Source organism: Dryas octopetala, chromosome 4 (assembly GCF_963921425.1).
Source record: "Dryas octopetala chromosome 4, drDryOcto1.1, whole genome shotgun sequence".
Classification (NCBI taxonomy): domain Eukaryota; kingdom Viridiplantae; phylum Streptophyta; class Magnoliopsida; order Rosales; family Rosaceae; genus Dryas; species Dryas octopetala.
This window is the reverse complement of record NC_141369.1, coordinates 18,543,808-18,563,446: the sequence shown is the minus strand read 5'-3', so window position 1 is coordinate 18,563,446 and position 19,639 is coordinate 18,543,808. Positions and strand designations below refer to the sequence as shown.

Genomic DNA, 19,639 nt, shown 5'->3' with positions numbered 1-19,639 from the left:
TCAAAAGTGGTAATGGAAAGAAACTAAGGATGAAAAAAAAAAAAAATACAGAGACAAAAGAACATGCAGGAACAAATTACATGGACCAAAAATATGTATTGGCCGTTTTTAAATGCTAAATATTAATTCTTAGTTAATTACACTTTGCACCGTGTGATTTGGATAGAATTTCACTTCGGGTATCAGATGTTCAATCAAGGCTACACATAAGCATTTAATCTGACCACTGATTAAAAAGTGAATCATGGAATCGATCTATGGAAAGAGCAGGCAAGCACCTTAATTGGGTCTTCATCATATTTTGGTTCCTATTAGTAAAATGGACTGGACAACTGACCCATGAGCACACGCGGGTCAGCTCCGTTACCCACTCTTCTTCTTCATAGGCAACACATGTTCTGTTATTCTTCCTTCATTTTTTTTTTTTTTTTTTTGACTTTTTTTCTCACCAATTGCTTTTAATTTTTTTTTTTGGCCACTCACCAATTGCTTTTAATTAAAGAAAAGAAATAGATCGATATACTGCAACTAAGCTCTACCTACAACATTGGAAACAGTAACTGTGAAATGAAATTACAGAAAAATGCTAAATTACTAATGTAAGAACAAAACCTCAAACTAGAAACTATTGTAAGCCACATTTCCTCTCTCTGTCTAGTTTCATGGACTTAATTAAAAAAAAGTTATTCATAATCCAGTCCAATCCTATATTGTACCAAACATATGGGACATGACTCTCTATAATCATGTTCTGTCCTAATCTGTCACGTCCATAGTACTCAATCATGTCTTGTGTAATTCTATCCCACATTCCAAATAAGGCCATTATATATATAGAGGAAGCTTCAAGTAAGGATGTTCTTATTATAAGAAAAATAATAACATTCTCTTTGGGTACCACTCAACAATGAAGATCAATGATCAAAACCATATATTCATTATTTTGGTCTCTCCTCAAGGATACCAAATTGGTAATTATTTGGTCATCTAAACTATGATAGTCAAAATAGTAATAAACAGTTTACGAGTTGGTTGATTTTCTACAAGAGTGATCTTTGAATGATGCCTTAAAATATAAACAATTCTAGTCATTGCATTATAGGCCCAGAGAAAATGTTCTTACTTTTCTAAGAGTAAAAATATCTTGACTTGAAACTTCCTCTATGTATTTATATACATATCCCTTCCATTTAGGGATCCCTTAGATAATTTTATTTCAGGGATTCATCATAGGGCCCATTCTATATTACATTTCAATGATTCAAATCGTCTATTTTGTAGGTCTTTATTCTAAGATCATCTATGCCAAAACTTAGACAAATCGGAAACTATTAAGATATCTAATTTTGATCAAATAAATAAATGAACAAAATCTTTTTGATAAACACTTAAAATTGTGACTATTTAATCAATAGAAAATTAAGATTAAATACTACATCTCAATAATTTTTTGGTATAGCATGAAGACTATATAATACTTCAATTGAACTACCAAATTTAAAGGCATTAATACCATTTTGTTCCTCAGACTATTACACTTGTATCAGTTTGCTCCCTAGACTTCTAATTTGGAAAATTAAGGACTTTGACTTTTTCAATTTTGCCAATTGAGGTTCTTCCGTCAATTTACACATTTTTTTATCCAAATCTTTGAGGGCAAAATGGTCCCTTCCATTTAGATCTTATCATTTTTTCCTTATGCATCATTTTCCCTCTTATATTTCTCGCTAATAACTAGTTGATCATCTCGACATTTTAGATGAAAAATGTATAAATTGACGGAATAATCTTAATTGGCAAAATTGAAAGAGTCAGGGTCCTTAATTTTCCAAATTAGAAGTCTGGAGCGCAAACTGATACATGTGTAATAGTCTGGGGAGCAAAATGTCATTAATCCCAAATTTAAATGTAGTTTTTTAGATTATGTCACAAATATATTGGTACCTTTGATTTGAGCCTTTTCCATTTGACATTTTTATCATTTGGCCCACATATGATGAGTGTTAGTTAAAATTTATAAGGTTTTAACAAAATTTTCCTTGTGGCTTTTATATTATCTTGAAAATTTGTTAATATAGTCTAAACTTCACATTTAGTTGTGACTGTACGACACTCACAATTTCAAATTTAGTTGTGACTGAACGACAGTCACATCTAAGTTGTATGACAGTCACAGTTAAGTTGTGACTTAATTGAATTTTCTTTAGAGAAATTATACTACAATATATATAGTATAAATAGAGGTCAAAATAATACATAATATAGTAGTGTGAGTTGTTTCTTTTAATTTACCAAGATAGTCACAGTTAAGTTGTGATTGGATTGATTTTTTTTTTTTAATACAATATAGTATAAATTAATGTAATATTTGTGATGTAATATTATTTTTATTTTTTTTATTGTAGTGACATGTGATATAATATTTGTAAATTCTAATACATTTCACTTTATTATTTTGTTTGACTTTTCAACTAGTACCTAATCTAAAATGCTATTTAATTTTGGTACATAAATTAAAAAGTTATTGAAATTTAGTAGTTAAAATCAATGGACCTTTTAATCAATGGTCAAACAGTTTCCAATTTCCGATTTACTTAATTTTTTGCAAGGACGATCCTTCAATTGAGAAAAAAAAAAATAGACGGTTCCAATTAATCATCAAAGTACAATGTGAAATGGACCCCACGAGATATCACTTAAATAAACTTACTTAAAGAAGTTTTCAATAGAAAAACCATGTATTTATATATATTATGAAAGTGTACTAATACATAATAATTTTGATTTTTTAATTTATCAAATATTATGATATTTTAATGGGGACAGAAAACCCGATCTGGGGAATTATGAAACTTTTTCTTGTTACATACACTGATACACATCAATCTTGATTAAATTTTGTTGTGATAAAAGAGTTTTTTCTCCCTAGCTACAAGCCTACAAGGAAACAATATAATAATTAATAATATAAAGGACGGTCGGGCCATTTAACAATTTACGAACAAGAAAAAGCTTTCACTACAGGACAGGCTTTAAGTAACTTGAGTTTAAACAAAAACATGTACTAAAATAAAAGATTTTATCACTCCACTGACTATAATCTTAAGAGAAATCACGATACTACGCTGGATTCATACAAGTTTTTTGTGTTTTTTCATAAATATAAGATTTTCAAATCTTGTGGTACTCTTTTGTTTTCTTCTTCTTTAAGCTATCTCAATCCTTGGACGCCATACATTCTAGCTTGATCATGATGCTCTACTACACTAACACATTTTTCTTTCGGCTGTCACCATACTAGCACATTTACCACACCACTTTGTCCCAAAAATTTAAGTTTGGTTTTAAAGACATATTATGTCACAATCGCCACAACAAGGTCATCAATTATTAACCAGTGGAGAGTAAAATAGATGAAGTATGTGCCATACAGTAGGTCAAGTTTCTTCACATATATTATTGTATTACAAATTAATTAGGTACTATGGGCTTCAATAGTTCAATTCACACAAAGTTTTACTTTTAATGAATTTATTTGACTTAAGTCCCTTCCTTTAAATTGACTTAAGTCCCTTCCTTGCACTTAAGTCACACAAAGACATATTGTAACATGCTGTCTAGAATTCTTTCCCAAAATGGTGAACACAAAAAAAAAAAGGTGGACCAGACAATATATATATGTTTCAAGTTAACACCATATATATCTTTTATTTAGTTCTTTAGGAAAGTGTGTATTATTGTACGTTTCATTTTGGTCAACTACTCGATCCCATGCAATGCAAGGCTTAATTAACACTTATGGGTCGGCCATATGCCCTCTATGTACTATATATATGGGAGGCTAGCTTTTTATAAGTTCACAAGTAGTCTATCTAGTCACTGCTGAAGATCATCAAAGATTGACTAAATAATGTGGAAGCTTAAGTTTGGAGCTGAGGGTGCAAAGAACCCTTACTTATTCAGCACAAACGACTTTGTGGGAAGACAGACATGGGAGTTTGACCCTCATGCAGGCACACCTGAGGAGCGAGCCCAGGTTGAAGAGGCACGTCAACATTTTTACAACAATCGTCACCAGCAAAAGGCTTGCAGTGACCTCCTCTGCAGAATGCAGGTTCGTACAATCAACTATATATATGATATAGAGAAAAACTTGCATGTAACGGATGTATACAACTACATTCTTCTAACATCTTTTCATATATATTAGTCATGTGACTATTTATTGTGAAAGAAAAAATATATACATTCGTTACATGTAATTTTTTCTCGTATGAGATGATAGTACGTATATTATTATTGAGACTATCTTAGCTGATCAAACGGTATACCATCTCTGTAATAGAGAGGAAACTCATATGAGGCCATATGAGTAAATACCCATTATAACATAAAAAAGAATTACAGATAAAGAACCATTAACTATTCATATATTTCATAAGAGTTTGATTTTTTTAGTATCCTTTGCCTTCCCAAGTGGAAACTCTTGCTGATGAGGCCGGGGAGACATAGGGTGCTACATAACGTGGGATGAACACATATAAACTTTAAGAGGTGTATGTGAAAAGATGATAAATTTCAGGAGTGTAAGTGTAAATAACTATTCCCAATTCCCAGTAATTAATTTATACACATTGTAATTTCACATGAGTCTTCAATCCTAAATGGTAACTCAATGTTCAAACCAACGGTTAGTCAGAACTCAGGAAATGCAGAAGCTAACCATATCTCAACCATACAATCATGACTATTTGACATTAAAGTGAAATGGAAATTACAGATTTGATCTACTTATTTTATACTTACTTTAATTTTGGTGCACGATCTTTTTTAAGTTCTGTTTTGGTCCACTAATTGTTTCACTTGTTCAATAAAGGTCCAAATTGGTGACTTTAAATCCTTTTGAGTTGTGTTTTCTTTAATTATAATTGAATTATAAGTTATATTTGATCATTTCTTAGTCATAGAAACAAATTTAGAGTATTAGAATCTAAGAGAATTGAGATTGGGTGAAGTTTGAAAAATTGGCAGTTTCGGGGTACCCTGCTTTGGGGTCAATTATCTTGAGTTTTAGAACTCTAATTTGAATGATCTTTATATGGTTATAAAAAAGAAATGCATAGCTTTAAAACAAGTATATGTTTGCTGAATTTGGATGAGATTTGATAGGGTAAAAGGCAGACCAAATTTGAGAAAACAAATCTGAACCTTTATTGAACAAGTGAAACAATTAGTGGACCAAAACAGAACTTAAAAAAAATTGTAAACCAAAATTGAACTAAGTATTAAATAACTGGACTAAATCCATAATTTTCTCTTAAAGTGAATGTTAGCTTGATATATATTGTTAGCATATTCCTTAACAACTTAAGCTTTTGGGGCACAATAGTTGTTCAACATGATATCAAAGCCTTATTTGCAGGAGGCGAATCCTCCATTCTCCAATTCATATGATAACTTAAGTTTTTAGAACACCGGTGGTTATTTAACAATGAACATTTCAAGCATCCAATTGGAGGTAATATCAAAAAGTACAATGAGTATTAAACTTGTAAGACAAGAAAGTTTTTAGGAGATCCACGGTTTGACTTGATAATAATATAAGACAAGAAACTTTTTCCTTCATATAAAATTTTTTAAAAAAATGGAATTTAACTTATTGTGAGCTGAACTCTTTTTTCAAAACTTTGGCACGGGCTATATATAACCCATTTGGTCCCAATGTAGAACCGTAGCTGTTATTTACAGTTCAATTTTGTTCACCAACCGTAAATTTTAATTATATTGGACCATTTTGATTTATGACTAGCTGAACTCTTCAACCAAAACTTTGGCAGGGGCTATAGCCCCTAGGTCCCAATGTAGAACCGCAGCTAGTCTTTAGTTTGATTTTGTTCACCAACATTAAATTTTTAATTATATTGGACCATTATGACACTATCATGACACTAGCTCCGCCGTTTGACTTTGACTTCATAACATATAACTATATAAGCAAAAAATGGAATGTAACTTATTGTGAGCTACTAGCTGAAAAGTTTGGCAGGGGCCATAGCCCCTTTTGTCCTAATGACCCAATGTAGAACCACATTTAGTCCTTAGTTCAATTTTGTTCACCACCTTTAAATTTTTAATTATATTGGACCATTAGCATGCCACTAGCTCACCATGTCAGTCACACTAATTATTCAACTTTTGTAATAAAAACAATTACTTATTGTGTGCCCCCCAAAAAAATTACTTAATCAAAATATAGCAGGTGTCATATAATTGATTGGAGTGAGAGAATATTGAACGTTTCGAACTTAGAATATATCAAATTTGACAAACACATCCTAACTTGAAGCTTTCTTTATATATATATTAAAAAAATGTACTAATACATAATAATTTTGAGCTTTTAATTTATCAAATATTATTATATTTTAATCGGGACAGATCCCGATTTGGAATCATGAGTTTTTCTTGTTACATACACATCAATCTTGATTAAATTTTGTTGTTATAAAAAAGTTTTTTTCTCCCTACAAGAAAACAATATAATAATTAATAATATAAATGATGGTCGAGCCATTTAACAATCTACGAACAAATTTCTAAAACCCTTGACTTTCCCTTACTTGACAAAGCTTTCACTAACATATTTTGTTTATACTAGCATATTTTTCTTTCTTGTTGTTACCATACTAGCACACCACACCACACTTTGTCCCTAAAATTTAAGTTTGATTTTAGGATCATTTAGATATTAGCCCATTAAATTATTTTTTTAAGAGTCTAACACTACTAATTTAATAGCTAATTGCCCATATTTGAAATCCAGCTCCACATAGGATAACAATATTTCATTAATTTCTTACTATATATTTACAAATTGCGCCATTATGTAATTAATGTCTGTTTTTAAAATCCATAAACTTAATGAATTCATTAAAACACTTAATCCCTTATATATATATATATATATATATCTCTTCTTCTTTAATCAAATAAAGAAGAATTGTCTACAACCGAAACAAATTGTTTGTAATTAAATTCATTATATTTATTTGTTAGTGTAGGTGATTTGATTTCATGTAGGTTTTTTAGTTGTTATAAGTTATTTATTTGATTGTAAGCAGAGACGGACCCAGGAATTTAACATGCATGGGGCGGGCTGAACTTTAAGGCTATTGAAATTTTCACAGCATACCGTTTGTTTTTATGACACTTCTCAAATTCAAATAACTTGTTAAAACACTTCATTGATCTAAAATGTAATTTAATCAAAAAAAACTCGAAGTGAATTGCATTAATAAACAACAAAAAATATACCTACTTAAGTTGTGTCATACGATTCTTCACAACATAAAAATCATCAATAACAGAATCATAATTGATAGTATTAACAAGATCTTTTTTAATGTGGATAACCATACAATAAGCAACAAATTCATCACAAATCTTGTTTCGAAGTCAATTTTTAATAAATTTTATGAATGAGAATGTTCGCTCAGTTGTTGCCATCAAAACATGAAGAGTCAACACAAGATGAAATAATCTCTCAATCAACCAATATGATTTTCTTATTCTAACAAGTTTATGACATAATTCAGAAATGGAGGACACATTTTGAAATTGTAAATAATGTGCGAAATATTAGAATTGTCTATTATATGTGATCAATTAAAAAACTAATGTCTATTTAGTAAAATAAATTAACAACATATCAACAATTAAAAAAATTAATAGTTTTATAATATATTATAACAAACTCAAACATCCCTAACTTAAAATTTTAGAATTCTTAATTAAAATTGAAAGCCCTAAATTTAAAATTTAGAACCCTAAATTAAAATCATAAATCAAAGAGCTAACTCTAAATTGAGAGATTCAAAAAGAGTTATTAGGCTATTATTATAATTGAGTAGGATATTGGGATCAACAATTGAATATTGAGTTATTGAACTAATATAGTTTTATATTACTACAAGCTTCTTTTTTTGGCCAAAAAATGGGGTGGGCTACGGCCCACCCTAGCCCTTGAAGAGGTCCATCTCTGATTGTAAGAATATATGTAGGTTCATTATACTGTACGTTCACTACATATATGGGAGGCTTCTTATACTAGATCACAAGTTCACAACCATCTCTAAGTTCACAAGTAGTCTAGTCACTGCTGAAGTTCATCAAAGATTGACTAAATAATGTGGAAGCTTAAGTTTGGAGCTGAAGGTGCAAAGAACCCTTACTTATTCAGCACAAACGACTTTGTGGGAAGACAGACATGGGAGTTTGACCCTCATGCAGGCACACCTGAGGAGCGAGCCCAGGTTGAAGCGGCTCGTCAACATTTTTACAACAATCGTCACCAGCAAAAGGCTTGCGGTGACCTCCTCTGCAGAATGCAGGTTCGTTCAATAAATTGTACGTATGAGATATAGAAAAACTTGCATGTAAATGATGTATACAACTACATTCTCTCAACATCTCCTCACATATATCAAGTGACAATTTATTGCGAAAGAAAAAAATGTATATACCTGTTACATGCAATTTTTTCTCGAATTAGATAATAGTAATTACTATTGAGACTATTTTAATTGATCATATTGTAATAGAGAGGAAACTCATATCAGTCCACATGAGTAAATACTCATCATATATAACATAAGAGAATAACTTACCTGCAACAGCAGAGATGCCAGCTGCTATCCCTCCCCCCCCCCCCCCCCTTTTCTCTCTCTATCTCTCTCTCTCTCTCTCTCTTTCTCTTTCTCTCTTCCTCTCTCTCTCTCTAAATGGGATAGCAGCTGGCATCCCTGTATCTTACACATGAATATTAACTTTAATATCACAAAAGGAATTTAAGGATTTAATGGTCCTATATAGTAATCATAACTCTTCTCTGGGAAAACTTATTTACAGTTTGTGATTAACAGCATGATTTACAGTTACTGGACACAATTTAAGTTTTGTTTTTTGTTCAATTACCATATTCTTTAGCTTCTAAGAGAGAGAAACTTCAAACAAGCAATTCCCCAAGTAAAGGTAGAGGATGGTGATGAGGAATATTGTAGATATGAAAAGGCCACAGCTGCATTCAGAAGGGCTGCTACTTTCTGGTCTGCCTTGCAATCAACCCACGGCCATTGGCCTGCTCTAAATACTGGCCCTATGTATTACGTTCCTCCCATGGTGAGCACTACTCTTCATTCCCACAATATATGCAAAAACATGCAAAATTAACTTGCTTTTGCCAAATTGCCAAAAACAAAGTACCAAACAATCATATGTAATTTACTCTAAACAGCAAAATCATGCTGTAGATGAAAATTATGAAATTGGTAAACCTGAGTTTTGGAGCAATTGGATTTGTATACTGATTTTCACCATAAAAGTAATATGCTTTTGTCAAATTCCCAAAACCAAAGTACCAAACAATCATATTAACATCTGGGTTTTGGAGCAAATTAGATTTTAAAACTAATTTTCACCATTTTGTTTTTCTTTTTTGCCACAAAATGCAGGTCATGGTCCTGTACATTACAGGGCATCTTAATATTGCTTTCTCTGCAGAGCATTGTAAGGAAATGCTTAGGTACATATATAATCACCAGGTAATATGCTTATGTGTGATATGTATTTCATTACATGAACATCTACTTCTGTTTCTGTTTTCTAGATTATAAAGCTTACTGTTGTGTGGTATTCCCTCACTTTAGCCACCGCACCTCCAAACGGGTATGGGGTTTACCAAAATGCCTGGGTATTAGGGTGTAGTTTCTTTCTTTATATAGCAATAGGTAGACAACTCCTTATTTACTCGATGTGGGATTACACATGGCTCTAATCTGGCCACTTTCTCCAATTGAGCTTCTAGAATTTTGTACATTGCAGAACAAAGATGGTGGGTGGGGATTAGACATACAGGCTCCTAGTATGATGTTTTGTACACTTATCAACTACATTTGTATGCGTCTACTTGGAGAAGGACCCAATGGGGGTCTAGACAACGCTTGCGCAAGGGCACGGAAGTGGATTCTTGATCATGGTGGTGCAACACATTCATCATCTTGGGGAAAGACTTGGATGGCAGTATGACCACTTTTAGTATTAACTCAGATAGTAATCTTATTCTCACTAGAGTACTTATTGCAGTCTGTCTCAGATGATTGAATTTGTCTTCTATTGCAGATACTTGGTGTGTATGATTGGGAGGGAAGCCACCCTATGCCCCCAGAGTTTTGGGCCTATCCATCTTTTCTCCCTTTTCATCCAGGTTTGCACAATTTGTTTTACTGCTTGAACTTTGAAAATTAGTCCATTTTATGTTCAATGAAAAGATTGTAACTTGACTTGGAAGTGGCTATCTCTTTTGTAGCCTGGGTTACAAGTAGATGTTTTTCTTTCCCTTCTTCAGATACGGAATACTTAGATACAAGTTTCTATGGTTCTTAAATTTCTCATTCTAATTAATACTTTATATTTGCAGCAAATTTGTTGTGTTATTGTCGGTTGACTTACTTGCCTATGTCGTATTTGTTTGGGAAAAGATTTGTTGGCCCCATCACACCTCTCATTCTAGAATTGAGAGAAGAAATCTATAATGAACCTTACAGTAAAATTCAGTGGAGCAAGGTGCGCCATCTGTGTGCAAAGGTGAGTTTACATGGTTTGCACCTTGAATTTTGATTCATATAATAGTGCAGCATTGTTATGTTATTGAAAACTTTATGTAATGCCTATTTTCAATGCAGGAGGATAACTACTATCCCCATGGTAAGTTGCAATGTGTAATGTGGGATAGTCTTTACACAATTTGTGAACCTCTTCTTGCTCGCTGGCCCTTCAAAAAGTTGAGAGAGAAGGCTCTTAAACAAACGATTGAACATATTCATTATGAAGATGAGAATAGTCGATACATTACAATTGGATGTGTTGAAAAGGTAATCAGATTATTAGTTCAGGAAAGTAAGGTGGAATGTATATATAATCTGTTGAAGCTAGATATGTCTGCTGTTTTTGGTAATGTGCTGTATTTGAATATGGCAGCCATTAAATATGCTTGCTTGCTGGGCTGAAGATCCAAATGGGGAATCTTATAAGAAGCATCTTGCAAGGGTTGAAGATTACTTATGGCTGGCAGAAGATGGAATAACATTGCAGGTTTGTATAACTATTTCCCCCGACTGTATGCTCAGGTTTTAAGTTCAAATTGGTTGGAAGTGCTGATTTTGATACTTTCTATTCTTTTTTTGTTTTTGTCTGAGATACTTCTATTCATATGCAGAGTTTTGGTAGTCAGGCATGGGATGCTAGTCTTTCTATTCAAGCTTTGATTGCTGGAAATCTCAGCGATGAACTTGGATCTGTACTTAAGAAAGGACATGATTTCCTGAAGAAATCTCAGGTTTCTTTTATCTTCTGTTCTTCTCTGTTTACTATATACTTTGTTCATGAAGCGTCTTATTTCTCCTTCTACATTTTCAGTCAGCTAAAATATTTATACACTCGTAATGTTCTAGGTTAGGGAAAATCCTTCTGGTGACTTTTTAGCCCATTTTCGTCACATTTCTAAAGGAGCATGGACTTTCTCTGATCGAGACCATGGATGGCAAGTTTCTGACTGTACTGCAGAAGCACTGGAGGTACTTATTTTGACTCATATGCTTTCAGAAGTTGAGGGTTGAGCCTTATCCTTAACAATTATATATTGCTTACAGCATATACCATTGCTTTATTGCACAGTGTTGCCTATTGTTATCAATGATGCCACCACAACTAGTTGGTGAACAAATGGAACCTGAGCGTTTTTATGATGCTGTCAATGTCCTACTTTCTCTGCAGGTGAGGATTAGATTGTATTACTAGTTTGTCTTCTAGCACATCTTTTTAATTGGGGAAGTTTTCATATTGATCCCTGAAATGAAGAAACTCACTAGCTTATTTGTATTTTCTCATTAGTACTTATTATATCAGAAGTACATCGTGGTACTAATAAACTCAATTTGTATGATTTGAATCAGAGTCCAAATGGGGGTGTATCAGCCTGGGAGCCAACAGGAGCCCCAAAATGGTTGGAGGTAGACAAAGAAAATCTTATACATGACCAAATATTTTTGAATTCCACTGTTTTATTATCCTGACAAACTTATTCAATTATTCTCCTCAAGTGGCTCAATCCTGTAGAATTTTGTGAGGATGTCGTTATTGAATACGAGTAAAATTCTTGACTCCACACTCCATTCTGTAATTCTTTATTCTGTAGAGTACTACATTTCTTGAAGACTAACGTAAGAGTCATGCAGCTATACAGAGTGCACCTCCTCTTCAATCCAGGCATTAGCTTTGTTTAGGAAGTTATACCCTGGCCATAGAAAGAACGAGATCGATAATTTCATCACAAATGCTGTAATGTTCATTGAAGACACACAAAAGCCTGATGGCTCATGGTATATTGGCCTTAAATAAAATTTTGTGTAACATATATTTATGTTTATGTTTGTGTACTTGATGAGATAAACTAAATGGACAAGCATTTTCACAGGTATGGACACTGGGGAATCTGTTTCATGTATGGAACATGGTTTGCAATTAAAGGGTTACAGGCTGCTGGCAAGACTTACTATAACTGTGAGGCTGTACGCAGAGGAGTTGAATTTTTACTCAATACACAGAGAGATGATGGTGGTTGGGGAGAGAGCAGCCTTTCTTGTACAAACAAGGTACATGTTCTTAGATTCATTGGTAAATGAAAGCGTATATGATATTCTAGCTCTCTTGATCAGAATAAACTCCATCTCAAATTTATTATTGGGTATTAATTGGTTATACAGATCTATACACCTCTTGAAGGAGACCGGTCGAATCTGGTGCACACTGCAATGGGATTAATGGGTTTAATTCATGGTGGACAGGTTAGTACATGATTTATACATCTATGTGCCACTTCCCCAGTTCTTTTACTTGTACACATTCCCCTACTCCTATTCACCGAGCTAAATTTTCAAATTGATTTTTGTTTTTCAATTTCGGGTAATAGTTTGAGAGAGATCCTACGCCTATTCACCGAGCTGCAAAGCTGTTGATCAATTCTCAACTGGAAAGTGGCGATTTCCCTCAACAGGTACAATTCTTAAACAATATCTATTGTGCAGCTTGAATTTCTGATTTTTACATGCTTGGATTTCTGATTTTTACATGCTTGAATTTCTGATTTTTAGTGTTCACTTACTAAGTACAAGCCGCAGGTTACTGATCTTTACTCTTTTCTCCTCATGACAGGAAGTGATGGGAGTTTTCATGAAAACTGCCATGTTACACTACGCAGCCTACAGGAATATTTTCCCAATTTGGGCCCTTGCAGAATACCGTAATGTGGTTTCAGTTCCTCTCTCTGTATAATTGTGTGGATTCAGATGTATGTAGAAACATGGTCATATGCTTGGAGCCAAATGAAATAAAAGAGAAAGTAATGGTTAATGAATATATAGCTGTGCATCCCATTACAATAGATGGTATTCTCTTTTGTTTTGGTTTAGATATCAGCATTGCATTTAATCTTGTCTTACACACAAACACACACATATATTTTGACAGTGTTGATGGTAAATTTTATTCGTAAGACTATATGAAAAGGCCTTTTCAAGCCACTTCAACCCTTCTGTTCTCCTACCTTTTGCATAATGATAAGACATCCTTGTATCCGATAGTGCCATAAAAAATTAAAGTGTCTTATTGTATCTATCAGAATATCAGATACATAAGAAGTAGATAAAATTGAACATTACTATCAGCCAAAATCTTCTCCCACAGTATATGACACATTGACACAGGCAGAACTCAAAGAAAGTTAAGGTCATTTCTTCAATCAATGAAGCCAAAACAGAACCTCCAAAGAAGTATACCCCCATCCAGGAATTCTCTTCTCTGACCTTGCAGGAGGCCACTCCCAATTCCAATTAAGTTATTTATACACTTAGTAATTTCACATGAGTCTTGAATCCTAATTAATGGTGACTCAATGTTCAAACCAACAGTTAGTCAGTAACTCAGGAAATGCAAAAGCTAACCATATCTCAACCATACAATCATGACTATTCGGCATTGAAGTGAATGTTAGCTTGATATACATTGTTGGCCCATTCATTGACAACTCAAGCTTTTGGGGCACAATGCATGTTGTCCAACATGATATCAAAGCCTTGTTTGCAGGAGGTCCTTGTCACACCCCAATCCAGGATTAAGGGTTAATCTCATATTAAGGTGTGAATCACACTCTAATTATAGAATTAAGTTCTATAACCAGAATGTGATAATGGAAAATAAAAGTAATGGAAATAAACTTCATATTATTATTATGCCACAAACTGAATTAAAGCTTAATATACAAAATAAGTCGTATTTATGTACAAGACAACACTAGCTCACAGTCTCAAAATCTAAATTAACTCCGATTTGGTTCACGCTTAATCACCTTAATTACTCCCGATCAGTTTCACACTAACTTTCGCTATAGTACCTGCAAAGTCTATGAGGGGGTGAACTCTAACCAACGGCTTAGTAGGGACATTTAACCTTATTATGCAAAATTAATTATAATGAAGCTCATTGAAACATACAACATGGAGCAGATAATACATAATATAATAATCTTATTAATGCATGAATGTTATGTTGCACTTCCTCGATTTAAGCCTCATAATATGGATAAAGAGTTAATCTATATAATAAAACAAACAGGTCTGCACGTCTCATACCATGCATTTTACCAATGTGGCCCCGAGTGTCCTATTATACAAATTATCACTCGATGCATATTGAAATATAAATTGCAATGCACATCTTCACTTTAATCCGCAATCAAAGTGCAAGATTTCCTAACTTCGATCGCAACCGAAGGTCCCAATGCGCGTTGGGAAAAAGATAGTTTTATCAGTCGCAACTGAAGGAGCGTCTCTCCCCACATACTTAGGAATTTAAATTTCACACCCAATCCCTTCTCACCACCAGAAACTCCATTTCTCAATGAATCATGCTTCACGTACAAATAAATGTCACATTCAAATAAATGCACGTAATTATATATTAATTAATTAATTCATATCATATTCAATTAATTCAAATAATTCATATAAATCACGTATTAGCACACATAACGCATTTTTAACAAAGATTCAATACAATCAAATTTACAGTCAAAGGTTCCCCAGATCCCCCTAGCTTGAACTTGTGCTTAACTCGCCGCTAGAGGTTGTCTCGTACCTTTCGGTGGTCCTCCGAGCCTAAACCCGTACAAGAAAATTACAATTAATTACGGAATAAAAATCGCCCACTATCTAATTATAGTGTGTGTAGTGAAAACACTAAGTTAGGGGTCTCGGATCGCAAAACGGAGGCCCCCATCGGACTCGGAATCGAAAATGCAGTGGGGAGGGACTTTCCCCGGTCACCGGAACAGCCACACGCCACCGCACGCGCCGGTGGTGCGAGTGGTGGTCCGGTGGCACTGTTCATCATCTTCAGCGCGCCTTGCTGCCAGTTTTCGCTTATTTTTTTTTTCTAACTTTGGTTTGCTGTTTACCTTATCAAATCAACTCCAAATTGAGCAAACTTATACTCGTTGTAAATCTCTGCAACTTCTCTTGACAACCATTTAAAGAACACTCAAAACGGATCTGTAAAACTCAAGTTATAAGGCCTCAAAGTAGGCTACCTGAACACTGTCAAAATTTGCAGAAAATTCCAGATTTTCCAAACTTCAACCCGGCCACTTCATTTCCCTCCGATTGTAACACCCCAAATCAGTTTCTTAAACTTCTAAAAACAAGTTTAAAGCTTCTAATTCAAACTTCCAACCTCCAACCAAGCTAGAAATCAAAACCCCATTCAAGAACAAAAACTCCAAATATGCTAAGGACACCCCAATCTGAATCCTTCTTCCCTTCTCCTTCAAACTCTAGGTTGTTTGTGATCCTATAGACAACTCTAATAATTAAATAAACCTCACCAAAACAGATATCATCACCAAAATCAAATTCAAAGATAAACAGAGTATATGGAGGTGGAGCTTTCCTCTTCTTCCTCTTTCCCTTTATATATATATATATATATATATCTCTCTCTCTCTCTCTCTCTGTCCTTCTCTTCTCTCTTTCTCTCTCTCTGATTTTCTGGGCTTTCTTTGGTTTTCGGGTATTCATTCTAAGGGTTTGCTAGGTTTACTACAAACCCAGTCTTTAAACTCACACACACACACACACACACACACACACTTCCACCGCCACACCAAACACACACCACACTTAGTCCACTGCTCAATACTTCACCTCCCTATTAACCAACCAAAATGAAATTCTAAAACAACTAAAGAAAACAGAAAAGTGTAGAAGCTACTGCCTTCTACATGTTAATTAATTAATTTTTTTAACATAAATAAAAATATAAATAGAATTAGAAATATAGTTAATGTTAATTAATTAACACGCATATAAATAAGTAATTGTAAGAATACTTAAATATAAATACAAGTACTTATTTTAATAAAAACAATTTACTTTAGGTTAAAACTAGGTTATTGCAGTCCTAGACTGGAATCCTCCATTCTCCAATTCATATGATAACTTAAGTTTTTAATTAGAACACGGTGGTTATTTAACAATGAACATTTCAAGCATCCAATTGAAGGTGATATCATAAAGTACATTGAGTATTATCTTGTAAGACAAGAAAGTTTTTAGGAGATCCACGGTTTGACTTGATAATAATATAACACAAGAAACTTTTTTCTTTATATAAAAAAAAAATGGAATTTAACTTATTGTGAGCTTAACTCTTTTTTTAAAACTTTGGCAAGGGCTATATATATATAACCCATTTGGTCCCAATGTAGAACCGTAGCTGTTCTTTAGTGACGCAACACAGGTGATGAATCACAACACACACACCTTAGATTTGTTGATTCTCTAGATTGAGAATACCAAGAACAAGGAGCCTATAACCTTGTTGATCTAAACGGATTCCAAGTTAATAGAAAGGTTTCGAAAGAAACTTCAATTTTTCATTAATCAGATTAAAACCACCCCATTACATCTCTCAAAATGTCTAAATACCATACGGCCTTGGATAACTTCCTAAAATCCATAAATGGTATATTTAACAGCCAAAATAAATACTGAAAATAATAAAAGACAATTAAAATGCAAAAAAAAAAAAACAGCAGAAAAACTTTAAACGCGATTTTGGCCTAGCAAACGGCGTTATTTGGCGGTGAGTGAAATGTGGGATGCTAGTTTTTCCATTCAAGCTCTGGTTGCTGGAAATCTCACTGATGAACTTGGATCTGTACTTAAGAAAGCACAGGAGTTCCTAAAGAAATCTCAGGTTTCTGTACTGCTTTTCGCACTTTCTGTTTATTTCCTTTCAATCTGATTCATCAAGCAACAAGCAAGCATATTATTTTTGACTTGTACATTTTTTTAGTCAGCGAAAGTGTATATGCATGCATTCACTTGCAACATTCTAGGTTCGGGATAATCCTTCTGGTGACTTCTTAGACCATTTCCGTCACATTTCTAAAGGAGCATGGACTTTCTCTGATCAAGATCACGGATGGCAAGTTTCGGATTGTACTGCAGACGCTTTGAAGGTAATTATTTTGACTCATATGCTTTCAGAATTTGAGGGTTGAGCCTTAGCTAGACATAACAATTATATATTGCACAGTGTTGCCTACTGTTATCAATGATGCCACCACAACTGGCCGGTCGGTGAACAAATAGAACTTGAGCATTTATATGATGCTGTCATTGTCATACTTTCCCTGCAGGTGAGAATTATATTTAATTATGAGTTTGTTGTCAATCTAGTACATCTTTTAAACAATGAACGAACTGAAGAAACTCGCTTATTTGCATTTTCATTATATGATTTGAATCAGAGTCCAAATGGTGGTGTATCAGCCTGGGAACCAGCAGGAGCTTCAAAATGGTTGGAGGTAAAGAAGGACCAAACAATTAATGTACCTTTTATTACGTATAATGACATGCAGTATATATTATATTCTATTTTTGTTCTTCCCCAGTGGCTCAATCCTATAGAGTTTCTCGAGGGCCTCGTCATTGAATACGAGTAAAATTCTTTCCTGCCTCAACATTCCATCTTGTATTCTTTATGCTTTAGACTACATTCCTTGAAGACTAATGTAAGAGTCATATATATATATATATATATATATATGCAGGCATGTCGAGTGCACCTCGTCTTCAATCCAGGCATTAGCTTTGTTTAGGAAGTTATACCCTGGCCATAGAAAGAACGAGATCGATAATTTCATCACAAATGCTGCAATGTTCATTGAAGACACACAAAAGCCTGATGGCTCATGGTATATTAATGGCCTTGAATAAAATTTTGTGTAACATATATTTATGTCTATGCTTGTGTACTTGGTGAAATAAACTAAATGGACAAGCATTTTCACAGGTATGGAAAGTGGGGAATCTGTTTCATCCATGGAACATGGTTTGCAATTAAAGGGTTAGAGGCTGCTGGCAAGACTTACTATAACTGTGAGGCTGTACGCAGAGGAGTTGAATTTTTACTCAAAACACAGAGAGATGATGGTGGTTGGGGAGAGAGCTACACTTCTTGTACAAACAAGGTACATGTTCTTAGATTCATTGGAAAATGAAAGCATAAATGATATTCTAGCTCTCTTGATCAGAATAAACTCCATCTCAAATTTATTCTCGGGTATAATTAATTGGTTATACAGATCTATACACCTCTTGAAGGAGACAGGTCGAATCTGGTGCAGACTGCAATGGGATTAATGGGTTTAATTCATGGTGGACAGGTTAGTTAGTACATGATTTATACATCTAAGGGCTGGCCAATGCCACTTCAAGTTTTTACTTATACACATTTCCTCCCCAAGTTCTAAATTTTTAAGTGTTTTTTGTTTTTTTCTTTGTAACTGCAGGCAGAGAGAGACCCTACTCCTATTCACCGCGCAGCAAAGTTGTTGATCAATTCTCAACTGGAAAATGGTGATTTCCCTCAACAGGTATATACCATCGATCCTTAAAAACACTATATATACATTGTGCGCGCATGAATTTCTGATTTTAAATTTAATTAATTACTAAGTTAAGTACTAGCCAGTACTGGTTACTCATCCTTTTTTTCTTATTCTCCTCATGACAGGAACTGATGGGAGTTTTCATGAGGAATGCCATGTTACACTACGCAGAATACCGCGCGTAATATGGTTCCATTGCCTCTCTCTGTGCAGATGTGTGTAGAAACATGCATGGTTGTATGCTTATTTGGTGCCAAGTGAAACAATAAAGAGAAAAGAAAACCAAAGTAAAGGTTAATAAACGGCTGTCTGCAAATAGAAGGGGCATAGTCCTCTCTTTTTCTTTGGTTTAGAACTTTAGATATCAGCATTGCATTTAATCTTGTCTGTTTATATATATATTTTGACAGATTTGATGGTAAACTCTATTAACAAAACTAGAAAGAAAGGTGTTTTTTTTGTTTTTCTTGCCACTTTTAACCCAGTTGCTCTTCTAGGTAGCTGCATGTTGCATACTAGCTAATAAGGCATCCTTGTGGATAGTGTGCCATAAAAATAGTGTGCTTTATTGTATCT

The 19,639-nt window shown here is 33.9% G+C and overlaps 1 protein-coding gene and 1 pseudogene across 2 annotated transcripts; both read left to right on the top strand.

The window, feature by feature from the left end:
• The first annotated feature begins 8,135 nt into the window (after positions 1-8,135).
• On the top strand, positions 8,136-13,470 carry LOC147287645 (beta-amyrin synthase-like). Of its 2 annotated transcripts, XM_086242497.1 has the most exons (18): positions 8,136-8,390; positions 8,986-9,177; positions 9,510-9,599; positions 9,880-10,077; positions 10,177-10,261; positions 10,475-10,641; positions 10,740-10,928; positions 11,035-11,148; positions 11,273-11,392; positions 11,508-11,630; positions 11,731-11,829; positions 12,009-12,065; positions 12,156-12,202; positions 12,291-12,434; positions 12,530-12,707; positions 12,819-12,899; positions 13,025-13,108; positions 13,267-13,470. In XM_086242497.1, exons 1-18 carry the CDS (start codon positions 8,187-8,189, stop codon positions 13,384-13,386), a joined length of 2,292 nt encoding a protein of 763 aa, XP_086098623.1. In that variant the 5' UTR covers positions 8,136-8,186; the 3' UTR covers positions 13,387-13,470. The 2 variants fall into 2 exon arrangements, with proteins under 2 accessions (XP_086098623.1, XP_086098624.1); XM_086242498.1 differs by lacking the exon at positions 11,731-11,829.
• Positions 13,471-15,404: 1,934 nt separating this feature from the next.
• Positions 15,405-19,248, top strand: LOC147287644 (lupeol synthase-like; annotated as a pseudogene).
• Positions 19,249-19,639: the final 391 nt, after the last annotated feature.